Below are 12,087 nucleotides of genomic sequence, written 5' to 3'. Positions count from 1 at the left end.
TTAATCACACGTATAAATCATCTTGGTACTTTTACAGTTTTAAACATAGAATCTCTTGATTAGACACCAAGTGTTTTGCCTGTGAAATCTGACGTTGTAAATTGGCAGAAAACCATCACACAGACACAGCTTGCATAGAGTAAAAATCATCTTTAATGTGTAATTTGCCAACTACATTACAATTGACTTTTTAAAACAACAGTACAGAAATTATTTGTAACCTTAACAAATTGGCTTTTCCCAAACGATACAACAATGCAGATAGAGCATAAATCATAAACTGTGTGTTTAAAACCCAGGGACTGGGCTCTTGGTCCATCCTGTTACGTGGCGTCTATCTCCTGTAGCGGTACCTCTTGAAATGGAACCACAGCTGGAAGATCCCGTTGGCGAACTGACAGCGGAAGCCGTGCCGGTGCGAGTACTCCCACTCCCTGTTCACGATCTTGAAGGCGATGTCCTCGTACGGAGGCCCTGCGTGGAATCTTAATATCCCGAAGTCCTTGTTGTCGGGACTGGGCTCGAGGAAGTACTGCGGGGTGGAGCGCTTGTCGATCAGGTCAGGATAGAAAATGTTGAACTTGTATCCCTGGACGATCTTGGGCGGAGGGTTGTCGAAGTCGTAATGCGTCTGGTTGTATTTGTTCCACTCAAAGCCCGTGTGCACCCGATTGAAGAAGCGGGGTTTCCTGGGGCGATATTTGTCTGCCCACAGGTACATCTTCCCCCCGACTGGGAACTCTACACTGAACTGGGCCTCATCATTGCCCATGCCCTCTTTGGCTCGACGAACAAAGGCGTCCTCGGCGCTCTCGCTGGCTTCGTCTGATGGACAGAGAAGTCAAAGAAGCAGCAGTTAGTGAAATGTCTGCGCCACATTAAACTCATTTTATACATGACTAATTTACTTAACACGTCTACTGCTTGGAATTGACTCTTCTAGATGTTCTCTTACAACTGGCAACACAATTTATTATCTTAAGGCACATCTTGTTTTTGTGTGTGTGTGGTTTTATAAGGTCTCATACCGGTAGCTTGGAGCTGTGTGCGTGCCAGCTGCAGTCGGTGTGCGTCCTCCTCCGGGGTGATGGTGTGAGTGTCCAGCGGCAGCTCAGACTGCGTGAGCAGCGTAGGACTGTAGCGGCCTGAGTCATACTCTGCCTGGCTCTGCTGGATCAGGTCCTCCTCCGTCAATACGGCCTCCACCACCTCGCCCTTCTCCTCTTCACCCTTTTCTTTTCCCTCCTCATCTTGTTTTCCTGTTGGGGATTTGGATGGTCCCGCCTCTTCGCCATCTGTTTCTCTGTTCTTATTTTTTGTGGAGGACGAAGATGACGACTGTCCCGGTTCCTCTGTTGCATTCTCTCTGGTTCTCGCTCTCTCCCTGTAGTTAAAAAACAAAAATACATACATATCAGAACCAATGCAGGCTGATGGGAGATTTGACCCTGGAGCACAGAAACTGACCGAGCCTACGGGTCTCTACAGTTTCTGGATGTGTGCAGCACGTGCTGTCTGGGTAACTTACTCATCTTCCTCATTGTCTGGCTCCTCTTTGATGATGGGGAACAGAGGCTCACTTTCCACTCCTTGTTCCTGTTTGAGCTTGAACAGCTTCTGACGCAGCACATCTTGGTGTCGCTCTCTCAACCTGATACATAAAACACACGCACACAAACAACTAAGCGATTTTTTCTACTCCCGAGTTCACTGGGTAGTTCCAAATCTGTACAACTTCTAGCAAAATTTACAAAATTACTATGTTTTTTTTTTTTAAATTAGCTCTGTAATTTTATAGTTTAATCAAAGAATAGTCTTCTTCATTTTCAACATCACACAGTAACTTTCAGTTAGGGTCTTGACAACGACTCATCCGCTTCCCAGCGTCCTCAGCAGCAACAATGTCACGTTTCATGTCAATCAGATGAGTGTTTGTCAAGACAATTTAATGACAGAAAGACAGAGATTTATGAATTTATAAGGATTTCAGGAGCAGAGGAACAGTGGGCGTACCTGGCTCGGGCCATGTAGACCCTGACTTGCTGCAGCAGGCTCTCCCAGTAACCAATATCAAGGTTGGATCCTCCAGCCCGAATCTTTGTCTCAATGTTCAGGTGCAGAGCCTGCAGCTGGCTGTACGTCTTCCCTTTGAACACTATCTGGACGTCAGTGGTAACAGCTGTGTTGATGCCTTCACGCCGGTCTCCTGGGGTTTCACAAAGATTGCATTAAGAAAAGAAAAATAATGTGTGGCTGAGCATAGCTTCCTGTGGCATTCACCACTGTTTGATGATAATGAAGAAAAAAAAATTAGGTACCTGGTCCTTTCCCAGAGGCCTCCAGTTTCCTCAGTTTGCTGATCTCGTCCTCAGTGATGGTCGTCATGTCTCTCCAGAAGTCCACGTTTTTGCCTTGCTCCAACTCCATATACACCTGTCGGTATGACAGCACTTACAATGAGAGTCCGTTTTAACTATAAAAGGTGCAAAGCAACAAATAACATGTCCTCTGTTGTGCTTAGGGTCAGAACATCTCTACTGAGTTCACAATCATTCATGTTTAAAGTTGTGTCTACATTTGACTGTATTGTAACACAGTTCAAACTGACAGACTGCTGTGCACCACATTCACATCCTTCAAACATCTTTCAGAGCCTGATGGCTCAAATATGTTGAAACAATACTTTTTGAATATGTGGGGTTTTGGCACCCCTCAGTGGCAATTACAGGAAATACTCATGAAAGAAAACTGCAGTGATTTTCGGCAGATTTGGCAGAAGGCGATGAATTTCTAATCACAATATTTATACCTATATTTATATAACATGATCCATTTTATATCAATCTGTATTTACTGGGAATTGTTCCTGCACTTTTTTCACAGTATTCTGTTTAATACACTATCCCCCCTTTAAAATCCAGTGCTATGCTAAGCTACACCACTTAGACCTTGGAATGTAACATAACAACACACCTTGATGTCCTCCAGCAGGTCATCCATGTCGGTGACTGTGAGCCCATTGAGGAAGGTGTAAGGTTCATGCATCTCCACAGCGAGATCGTCATCCTCCGCACTGATGTACTTCGCCAAAAGATCGATGGGTTTGGCGCGCCCATCACGAATTCGAATCTTTGATCTAAACACACAGCACAAGGATTTTCAGACAATGCGTGTCATCAGGAACTGTTGCAGGATCCTGGAACTGGACTGGAAAAGTGCAAACAAACTGATACACAAATACACAATGAGGTAAAGCATACTATAAGAGAAGTGCTCTGTGACATAAGGGGTAAGAATTCTAGGGGAGTCATGTCAAGTTTTGTATAATAGTCAGGTCCTTAAGAGGTCTCATGCTATTGTGGACTTTAAAGACATTTCACTCCACAGGGAGTTTTAGTGATCGATCGGTGAGATTGTACTCTCAAGACATCCCACGTTAAGATTATAATTTAACATAACTCCATTTCTCTGTGATGTGTTCCTGCTGGAGAGCGTGACAACCCGACCCGAACCTGACAGGGTCCCCGGGTCCGGTCCCGTCTGAACACCGGTCAGGTGTGGGTTGGGCTTGGCCTCTATTCTACCACAGCAAACCCTGACTAATAGGCTTTGTGTTTCGTATGTTGTATATTTACAATCTGCACTTTTCCATTCCTAATTCTATGCACATTTTTACTTACGCTTACTGGCACTTTTGTAATTGGTGTGAATTTATATTCCATATATGTTTTAAGTGTTGTCACACTCACTGTTTATTTGTGGAGAGTGAACTCAAGCAGGACAGTAAAGATGACCATGCACTTTAAACCTTGTAACTGTTGCTGGAGACTTACCGTAGTTTGGCCTGGTGCAAGTGGAAGTTGTCTTCCTGTTCGGCCCAGGTCTTGAAATGCTCCGCCTCTTTCTCTCTCTGCAGCATCTCCAGCTCAGTCTCTCTCATGGCTTTCTCTCGCTCCCGCTCCAGACGAAGTTGTTTAACCTACACAATTATAATGATTCATTAAAAAGCTGTTTCTCATAACTCTGAAACATTATATGACCAGAAACAAATATATAGCCTCATGCTCATACCTTCTGCAGCTCTCTGCGGTTCTCCTCCTGAATATGTTTGTTCCTGTCTTTGAGATCTCTTTCTCCGAGATGGCCGATGCCTTTCATATCCAACGCCTGAAAACCACACACACACACAAATTATTTACACAATAGAAAAAAAAGTTCCCAACTACTCTGACTGAGTGGATCTGTAGCTACTGGACGCTGCTCCCCAACTCACCTTCTGCCATTTAAATGTTCCTAACAAGTTGTTGTCACCGAAGGGATTGTCTGCATTGGTGTACCCCATGTACTCCTCGCTCCAGCCCATCTTCTCTCTCCTTTTCTTCTCCTTTGTTTCCTTCTTTGCCAGTCTTCTGGCCCTCTTCTCCTCTGGTGTCTCCAGAGCTTTCAGCATGTCCTTCTGTTTCTTTTTATCGACCTTCTCTCTAACTGCACGGCCCTCTTGGTCAGAACCTGAGCTATCAGACGACTCGGGGGAGCTGGAACGCTGCCTCCCTCTAGCACTGTGGACTCTATCTCTGTCACTCTCTTTGCCTTGTTCGCTTCTCCCTGGCTCTCTGTCCTCGCTCCTCTTCCTTTGCTCTTGTCTTTTGTCTCCCTCTGTTTTTCTCTTCTGGTCCCTGCTGCTGCTCCTCCTCCTCCTCCTCTCTCTGTCTCTATCCTGCTCCTTTTTTTGTTTACCCTGAGTTGGACTCTGTCTGTCAGGACTTCTCCTTCTTCTTATTTCTCTATCACTGCTTCCATCATGGGAGTCTGAGCTGGACCCAGACTTTCTCCTCGTTCTGTCATGAGATGTTCCTCTCCGCGTCTCCATTTCCTTTCTCCTTCTCATCATTTTAGGATCATCTGAATCAGAACTGGTACAAAAAAATGTTGATTAAAATCCAGTGGGTAAGATTCAGGTGAAGATCTATTGGCAGAAATAAATATAAAATAATCCTAGAGATCTCTTAACTAACGTGTGTCATCTAAATCGTACGATTTGCTCCCTAACCCCTGTCTCTATCAAGGCCGCCATGTTTTTTACAGTAGCCTTAACTGGACAAACTAAACACCTTTTGAGTCAACCTGAAACGTCATCATTAGAGCTTACTAAACTCTACACACTGATCATTTATGTACATTTGTGCTCTTTTATGAGAAACCATGGTCTTACTTATGCTCTCAGGAAGATAATATTCACAGATGTATATGTGTTTTAGAATTAAGAAGTTATCCTTAAATCTTTGGAAAGTCAAACTAATGCTCTGTTGACTTTTATCATACTGTGATGGATCAGAAACTCTGACAGTCAGTGACTGATCAACCTGATCCATTGTAACCGCAGGTCACCGGGACCCGATGAGAAGCAGCACTGACAGTGAATCGAAGAAGACAGTTACCTGGATGACCGACCCCTGGACTTGCTCCTGGGCCGGTGTGCTCCCGGCCTGAAGTCGCTCTCAGAGCCGCTTCTGGAGCCGGGACGGTCCTTGTGTTGAGGCCGACGCCGGACAGGAGATCCGCCGTTCGAGTTCCTGCTGACGGACCGCACGCGGCCACGGGCGGTTCTTTTCGAGTCCGAAGACCGACTGCGGTCTCTCCGTTCCTCAAGGGACGGGGACATGCTGACTTTGGACCGGTTCCGCGGCCCCCGGCCTCGGCTTCTGGACCTGGAGCGGGACCGACGTCGTGACTTCGAACTCATCGCGAAGTTCTGCTCAGTGCGGGGTCCTGGAAGTCCCGAGTCGCGTAAATAAGAGGTAACAAAGACATAGGTTTGCTGACACACGATTTAAATACAACACAGTTGAAAAAGCAGTCTATTTGTGACATACAAAAGTAAATAATCGCGTTGACCTCAACATATTCCTGAAATCAATATGATCTTTGTATGGTTAAAAATTAACTACTCAGGCTGTTAAAAGGCCTGCTCAGGGGGGGCTTTCTACACTGTGGCGCATATTACTGACGTCGGGTGCATAGCTGGCGAAAATAAATAACAAATAAATAAGCGTTACGTTTAAATACAGTTTTTACAGCACATGAAACATCAGTAGTACATTTACCGTCACTTACACGTGATCCTGTGTTAAAACAACCAGGAAATGAAAATAGGTCAGAGCCGCTTCTCTTAAACACAAACAACATCGCGTTTTGGTGACGTCATGTCACTGATAAATGAAGTTCTCCCAGTTTGCCTTTTAAATTACTATTCAAGAAATTATGGCCGTGACAAAACGCTTCACACGTTTTTGAGTTTAATGTGATTCAACAAGGTCCTGGTGTGCCTCCGTGCGGCTTGTTTGTGGTTATCCGTGGAAAAAAATGAAGGCTGCAGATTATGTTGAACTACAAATACCAGAAGCCAGGGCGCCGCTGCCTGTTTTGATGGGAGAGGGGGGACTTCTTTCAACAACACTGTTCTTCACCCGGTGATGTGTTGGGACATAATCAGCTTCACATCTGACAGGAGCGAAGCAGCGGCTGTTTACTCTTCCGCTTCGGTGATCTCAGGGAGCCGAACACGGTCGGTTCCTCGGTGAAGTGGCCTCCAGCTGCCCGTGAAAGGAACAGCTTTGTCGGCTAGCTCACATTAGCCAGCCCGTTACCAGTAGATTTACGGAGGCTTATGTCCGGCGGCTGCCCTGCCAGGTAGATCAACTAAAGCCGAAGGGTCAGCCACCATGGTTCAGCCACTCCACCAGAGACCGAGTGTTGACGTTTGAGAGGAATCATTTAGATTATTTTGGGGGAACAAACGCGACCTTTTGTCTGCGTGTGCGCAGCCAGGCTGGTTTGGCCTGTTTTCATTGTCTGCGAACACCAAGAACACACAAGTTGTTGTTGTTGTTGTTGTTGTTTGGCCGGTTAGTGGTTCACTTAAAGCCCCGTTGGTGTAAACAACCCCCGTCAGCTGTCCACCCCTCCACCGTCCTGAGAGCCAGCAGGTCCAGGATGGCGCAACACAACTCCACTCATGTGGCCAGCTCTCAGAAAGCACTCATGTTGGAGATGAAGAGTCTCCAGGAGGAGCCCGTCGAGGGCTTCAAAATCACACTGGTGGACGAGGCGGATCTCTACATCTGGGAAGTGGCCATTTTCGGACCCCCAAACACTCACTATGAAGGGGGCTACTTCAAGGTAAGACGAGAAAGGAACACCAGACGTTTTCCTAGACACATCTGACGGTTCATTAAACCACACACAGCACATCAGTCAGTCAAATGTATAGCTAATATTCACAAATCATAATAGGCTCATAGGCGGAACGAGGTGCAACATCATCTGTCCTTCGATTAGAGTGAGAAAGAAAAAACAAAATTTCACAGAGGAAAAAAAAGTGAGAAATCCTTAAATTGGCTTAGCTTGTAACATGCTCCTCAACTAAATAACAATATTTACAACTTTCGAGACAGCATCTAACATAAATTGAGAGGATCCATGTTTAAAGTTTTTATACAAAAAATAATTTCAGACAAAACAAGGACGCAGTAATGACAATTGTAATGAAAGCAATATTGCCAGTCATAGATCCCTCTGTGTTTCATGATCACAATGTGGCCGCAGCCATGATCCTAGATGTGCAACAATAAATAACCAGGACTCCAGAGAAGAAGTTGAGTCAGTAACCAGCTGCACTATATTTCACACACTCATCGATAACAGTGACCTAAATGTGCTTGAGTCACTTAATCGAGATCCATGAATTAATCGTGAGATAAGGATGAAAATGTTGAAAACGTCCTATCTAACAATGTTATAGAAAGTAAAAAACCTGGATCCGCACCAACTTTTAATGGCTTCTTCCCTGACATACCACATCCATCAACCAGGCTTTGTGGAAATCTGTTCAGTTATTTCTGTGTAATCTCAGAAACAAACCCACAAACAAATGGACAGGGGTCAGAGCTCTGTTGGCAGAGGTAAACCAATGATTTTCTAAGACTTTAAGTCTAACAGTTGCCATTGTGTTGGTGTGAATGTTCCCTCAGGATACACTGAGACTTCCTGCTCACCTTCTGTTTCCACAAAGCCCACAATTACCTCTGCTTCCATCTGACTAGTTTGTTGGACAACCCCTGCAGCTGGAGCCTGTTGTCACTTTCCAGGTTGCTGCCCTCATCATGCAGTGAAATGAGAGACATTTACAGAACTCTAAAGTTATTCAGTAGTTTGAGCAGATAAACAAACACACCTTTTAAAACCGTATTCAGCGTCTGCAGATGGAAAAGTGTAAAGGTAGAACTCGTAAGGCCACGCCGTCATTAAAACTCAAGCCTGTTAATGAAAACTGTAGCAGCAGAGTGTACAGTTACATGTAAATGTCCTTCTTTTATCTGTTTTGCATCCCAGTCTCGGGTCAAGTTCCCCATTGACTACCCGTACTCCCCACCCGCCTTCAGATTCCTCACCAAGATGTGGCACCCCAACATCTATGAGGTGTGGTATCAATGTCTGGCTCAACTTTATATGAACTTGTGTGTGTTCTCTTGATATTGTATTTGATTTAAATGGCTGCCCTACACGTGAAAATGAAAAGAGTCGCTTTCCTTTGTTTCAGAATGGAGATGTGTGTATTTCCATATTGCACCCTCCAGTGGACGACCCGCAGAGTGGAGAGCTGCCTTCAGAGAGATGGAATCCCACCCAGAATGTCCGGTTAGCAGCCACCTTCATTATTATATCTCCTGTTTCTGGTTACCTCCCTGCTTTGTGCTCTTGAAAACCACCTGACTTGCACCTTTATCACATGACGTTTGTCTTTAGAATACAAAATAATCTATACTATAGACTAACAATGAATACATATGCAGGGATTCTACACCGCATGTGTAACTGGATCTTTTTTTGGGCCAAGCTGTCGATAGGTGCCATTCTTTCGCAACTCGTCCATTATTTGTACAATCGTAAAATTGGTAGAGACTAAAGCTCAGTTTAAAACCTATTTTTAATATTTTGAAAAAGCCACCAAAAAGGTGGAATGTTATTCATTATGGATTGTATAGTGGTATCTTGTGAAGAGGTCAGGGGGGGGTGGTTTTCTCTTCCGCTCCAGTGATCTCAGGGAGCTGAACACTGTCGGCTCCTCGGTGAAGTGGCCTCCAGCTGCCCGTGAAAGGAAGAGCTTTGTCGGCTAGCTCACATTAGCTTCAGTGTTCACCCTAGAGCTGAAATGATTAGTCAGTTAACTGATTAGCTGGAAACACTTATTCATAGAGTTCATAAGCAGAATATAAACATTTAATAAGTCGATTATTACACACTAACATGGAGTGTTAGTGGAGGCTGGTGTATAAACAGATAATAAATTACAGTAATACAGTAAAACACAGTTGTATCATGTCTTCATATGAGACATCGTTAATATGGATGAAATCTACACATTAGTAAACATTAACAATGTCCTTATAGTTGGTTAGTTGATGGTAATCAATTTAGGGAAAAAGTAATTGGCAATTAAATAAGTTGACCAAATGAATAATTAATGTGTTTTTATTCTTTAAAATGGGCGAATACGTAATTTCTGGAGGTTATTTTTTTACACTAAATAAATTAAACACATTCTCTTTTCCCTCATGTGTGTGTTTTTCTCCAGGACCATTTTACTGAGCGTGATCTCGCTGCTGAATGAACCCAACACCTTCTCCCCTGCTAACGTGGACGCTTCCGTCATGTACCGTAAATGGAGGGAGAGCAAGGGCAAGGACCGTGAATACGTAGAAATCATCAGGTAACATTTCAAACTGTGTTTTCACAGGATAAGCTCTTCCTGAGGAGTCAGTGTGTGAGTGTTTTCTTAATTTCTCCCTCAGGAAACAGGTTTTGGCCACTAAAGCAGAAGCAGAGCGCGACGGCGTGAAAGTCCCAACCACACTCGCAGAGTACTGCATCCGCACACGCGTCCCGGCCCCTGATGAAGGCTCCGACCTCTTCTATGACTATTACTATGACGACGACGATGTGGAGGACGGGGACGGTGACTGCTGCTACGATGAGGACGACTCCGGCAACGAGGAGTCATGACAAGCTGTATGACAGCAACGCAGTCTAGCTGACATAGGCTACCCCCTTTTTTTCTGCCCGGGTTGCCAGATATTCGAGGCCTACAACCAAGAAAGATTTGAAGCTTCCCACTTCTCAACTAATGAAATGAGCTGTTTTTACCTAAACCTCTCAGGAGGATTGAATCGATGCGTCGTTGTGGAAGGGTCAGACCCGGTTAAGATTTCCACCAGCACAATAGTCACCAATTTCGCCATTTTCGCAATTTTCATCACCAACTCAATCCTTATTTTGAGAGAAAAACTTCAACTCGCTTTATCCCATTGAGTTGTACAGTTTAAGGTGTTGCTGGATCCAAATCAGCAACATTTACTCTGGTGCAAACACTTCCAAACATTACTCAGCCTCTCTCCTGCATATCTTTATTTCCTTAATTGTAATTGTATAGCGCTGCCCAGTAGTTGGTCTATATGACTGACGAATGAATAGGACTTACAGGAGCCTGACTGTGTTGAGCAGTTTACTGCAAACACATTGAATCAGACATTTCCGAGTTTCACAGTCTCCTCTCGCTGCGACAGGACAGGATATGATTTGACACGGGGCCGTGTTTTCAAAGTTCCTGTGCATGCCTGAACACTTTTGGAAGCGTTGCGTGTCTTTGACTGAAGGACGATTCCCCTCCATCGTGATCTGATCTCAGCTTGATGATGACAAGCACTTGTAATAATGGAGGACGGTGCCAGTGGCTCAAAATCCTCATGAACGTTTTTTTTTTGCTAACGTTGATCTTTGCCGTGTTTCTTCTGGTTACTGTTGGATGTGTTTCTCTGTCATTTTGAGTGGGGGTTCTGTTATTTGAAGTAGCTCAGATGTAAGAGTTGTGTAGGATGACCATGTTTTTCAGGGTGGGGGGTGGTGGTGGTGGTGTTGGGCAGAAATAATTAATGATCCGAGCTGTATTTCTCCTCAGGTTTGTGGCCTTAAAGAGCTAAAAACCCGAAACAAGTGTAAACAAAAGCCCAAAATATTTCATGACTGTTTGTTGTATTCTTGTCTTCTTTTTGTTCTCTTGCCAGCTTTGTTATTTTACTCTTTCTTTGGGTAGACACTATGCCTGCAGTCGCTGCTTGGGAATGTTTCTTTTTTGTGATCAGATGTTTTGCTTTAATTGGCACAAAAAAAAGCTTCTGTAGGAAAAAGTGTCTTTCATAAGGTGTTGTTGCAGTGTCAGTCAAGATTATCACAGTTTTTTTGCCCTGGACATGAAGAAGAGGAAGAACATCATGATTTATTTTCATTTCAGGTCGTTGTGTTGGCCCGAGAGTGGACAGGTTCTGGCATAATATGTTTTAAAGCGTATGGGTGTCCTCTGTGCATTTTTGCGTATAGATCTTGATTGTTTTCTTAAATCTGGACTTCATACTGAATTTCTCAGGATAATGAATTACATTATGACGAATTCAATTCACTTCAAACAGCAGATATTTGTCCTTTTTAGGTTTTCTTCATGATTTACAGCTTCAACCAGAGCCATAACTGATATGCACATGTAGCTGTATAAGTGATTATTATGTTGTTTTACTCACCTGCGTTTATTTTTTATTTTCTGTCATTAAAATCTGAAAAATAAAAATGTATTGGAAAGGGAAAAACAGTCTTGAAAGTTTATTGACAGTAACCTGTTATTTTCGGCTTCATCTGTGGATGAGTCCTGTTCTTTCAGAAAAGCCTTGAAGACTTCATGGATGTTTTCAAAGAAGATTTTTGCAATGATGTCAAGGATCATAACTCATGAGGATTCACGGACATAGATATAGTTCAGCACGAGGGTGGAGAGTGCAAAATAGCACATGAGAAGAGGGACAGCTCTCTATCACCATGTCACAAGGGGGTGCACCTTTCAAGTTAGCATTTCTTAAAAATAAAAGAAGTTACTGTTAAATTGGTGTTAATCCACATTTCACTAATCACTAATAATACATGTTGACTGCTGCAAATAACTATCATAAATGAACACATGTTTTTTAAAGAGAAAAGGGTTGT

General features: G+C 43.8%; 2 protein-coding genes across 2 annotated transcripts; one reads left to right on the top strand and one right to left on the bottom strand.

Moving 5' to 3' along the window:
- Positions 1-135: 135 nt before the first annotated feature.
- Positions 136-5,761, bottom strand: cactin. Its single transcript, XM_053437508.1, has 10 exons — positions 5,439-5,761; positions 4,274-4,913; positions 4,072-4,167; positions 3,834-3,979; positions 2,974-3,136; positions 2,319-2,433; positions 2,014-2,206; positions 1,529-1,651; positions 1,029-1,384; positions 136-825 (listed from the first exon to the last, which is right to left on the bottom strand). Exons 1-10 carry the CDS (start codon positions 5,741-5,743, stop codon positions 335-337), a joined length of 2,628 nt encoding a protein of 875 aa, XP_053293483.1. The 5' UTR covers positions 5,744-5,761; the 3' UTR covers positions 136-334.
- Positions 5,762-6,405: 644 nt separating this feature from the next.
- Positions 6,406-11,696, top strand: LOC128454387 (ubiquitin-conjugating enzyme E2 R1). The gene is made up of 5 exons (XM_053437780.1): positions 6,406-7,179; positions 8,392-8,478; positions 8,600-8,697; positions 9,635-9,769; positions 9,852-11,696. Exons 1-5 carry the CDS (start codon positions 6,994-6,996, stop codon positions 10,060-10,062), a joined length of 717 nt encoding a protein of 238 aa, XP_053293755.1. The 5' UTR covers positions 6,406-6,993; the 3' UTR covers positions 10,063-11,696.
- The last annotated feature ends 391 nt before the right edge of the window (positions 11,697-12,087 follow it).

The sequence above is a fragment of the Pleuronectes platessa genome, chromosome 13, assembly GCF_947347685.1.
Source record: "Pleuronectes platessa chromosome 13, fPlePla1.1, whole genome shotgun sequence".
In the NCBI taxonomy this organism is placed as follows: domain Eukaryota; kingdom Metazoa; phylum Chordata; class Actinopteri; order Pleuronectiformes; family Pleuronectidae; genus Pleuronectes; species Pleuronectes platessa.
Note: the sequence above shows the minus strand (reverse complement) of the source record. Positions and strands in the feature narration are given on the sequence as shown.

Coding starts and splice junctions, on each gene's coding strand:
- LOC128454387 (XM_053437780.1), top strand. CDS start 6,994: ATGGCGCAACACAACTCCACTCATGTGGCCAGCTCTCAGAAAGCACTC. Junction 8,698..9,634: donor AATCCCACCCAGAATGTCCG/GTTAGCAGCCAC, acceptor GTTTTTCTCCAG/GACCATTTTACTGAGCGTGA. Junction 9,770..9,851: donor GAATACGTAGAAATCATCAG/GTAACATTTCAA, acceptor TTTCTCCCTCAG/GAAACAGGTTTTGGCCACTA.
- cactin (XM_053437508.1), bottom strand. CDS start 5,743: ATGAGTTCGAAGTCACGACGTCGGTCCCGCTCCAGGTCCAGAAGCCGA. Junction 2,207..2,318: donor GGCCTCTGGGAAAGGACCAG/GTACCTAATTTT, acceptor GTGAAACCCCAG/GAGACCGGCGTGAAGGCATC. Junction 1,385..1,528: donor CCAGACAATGAGGAAGATGA/GTAAGTTACCCA, acceptor TTTTAACTACAG/GGAGAGAGCGAGAACCAGAG.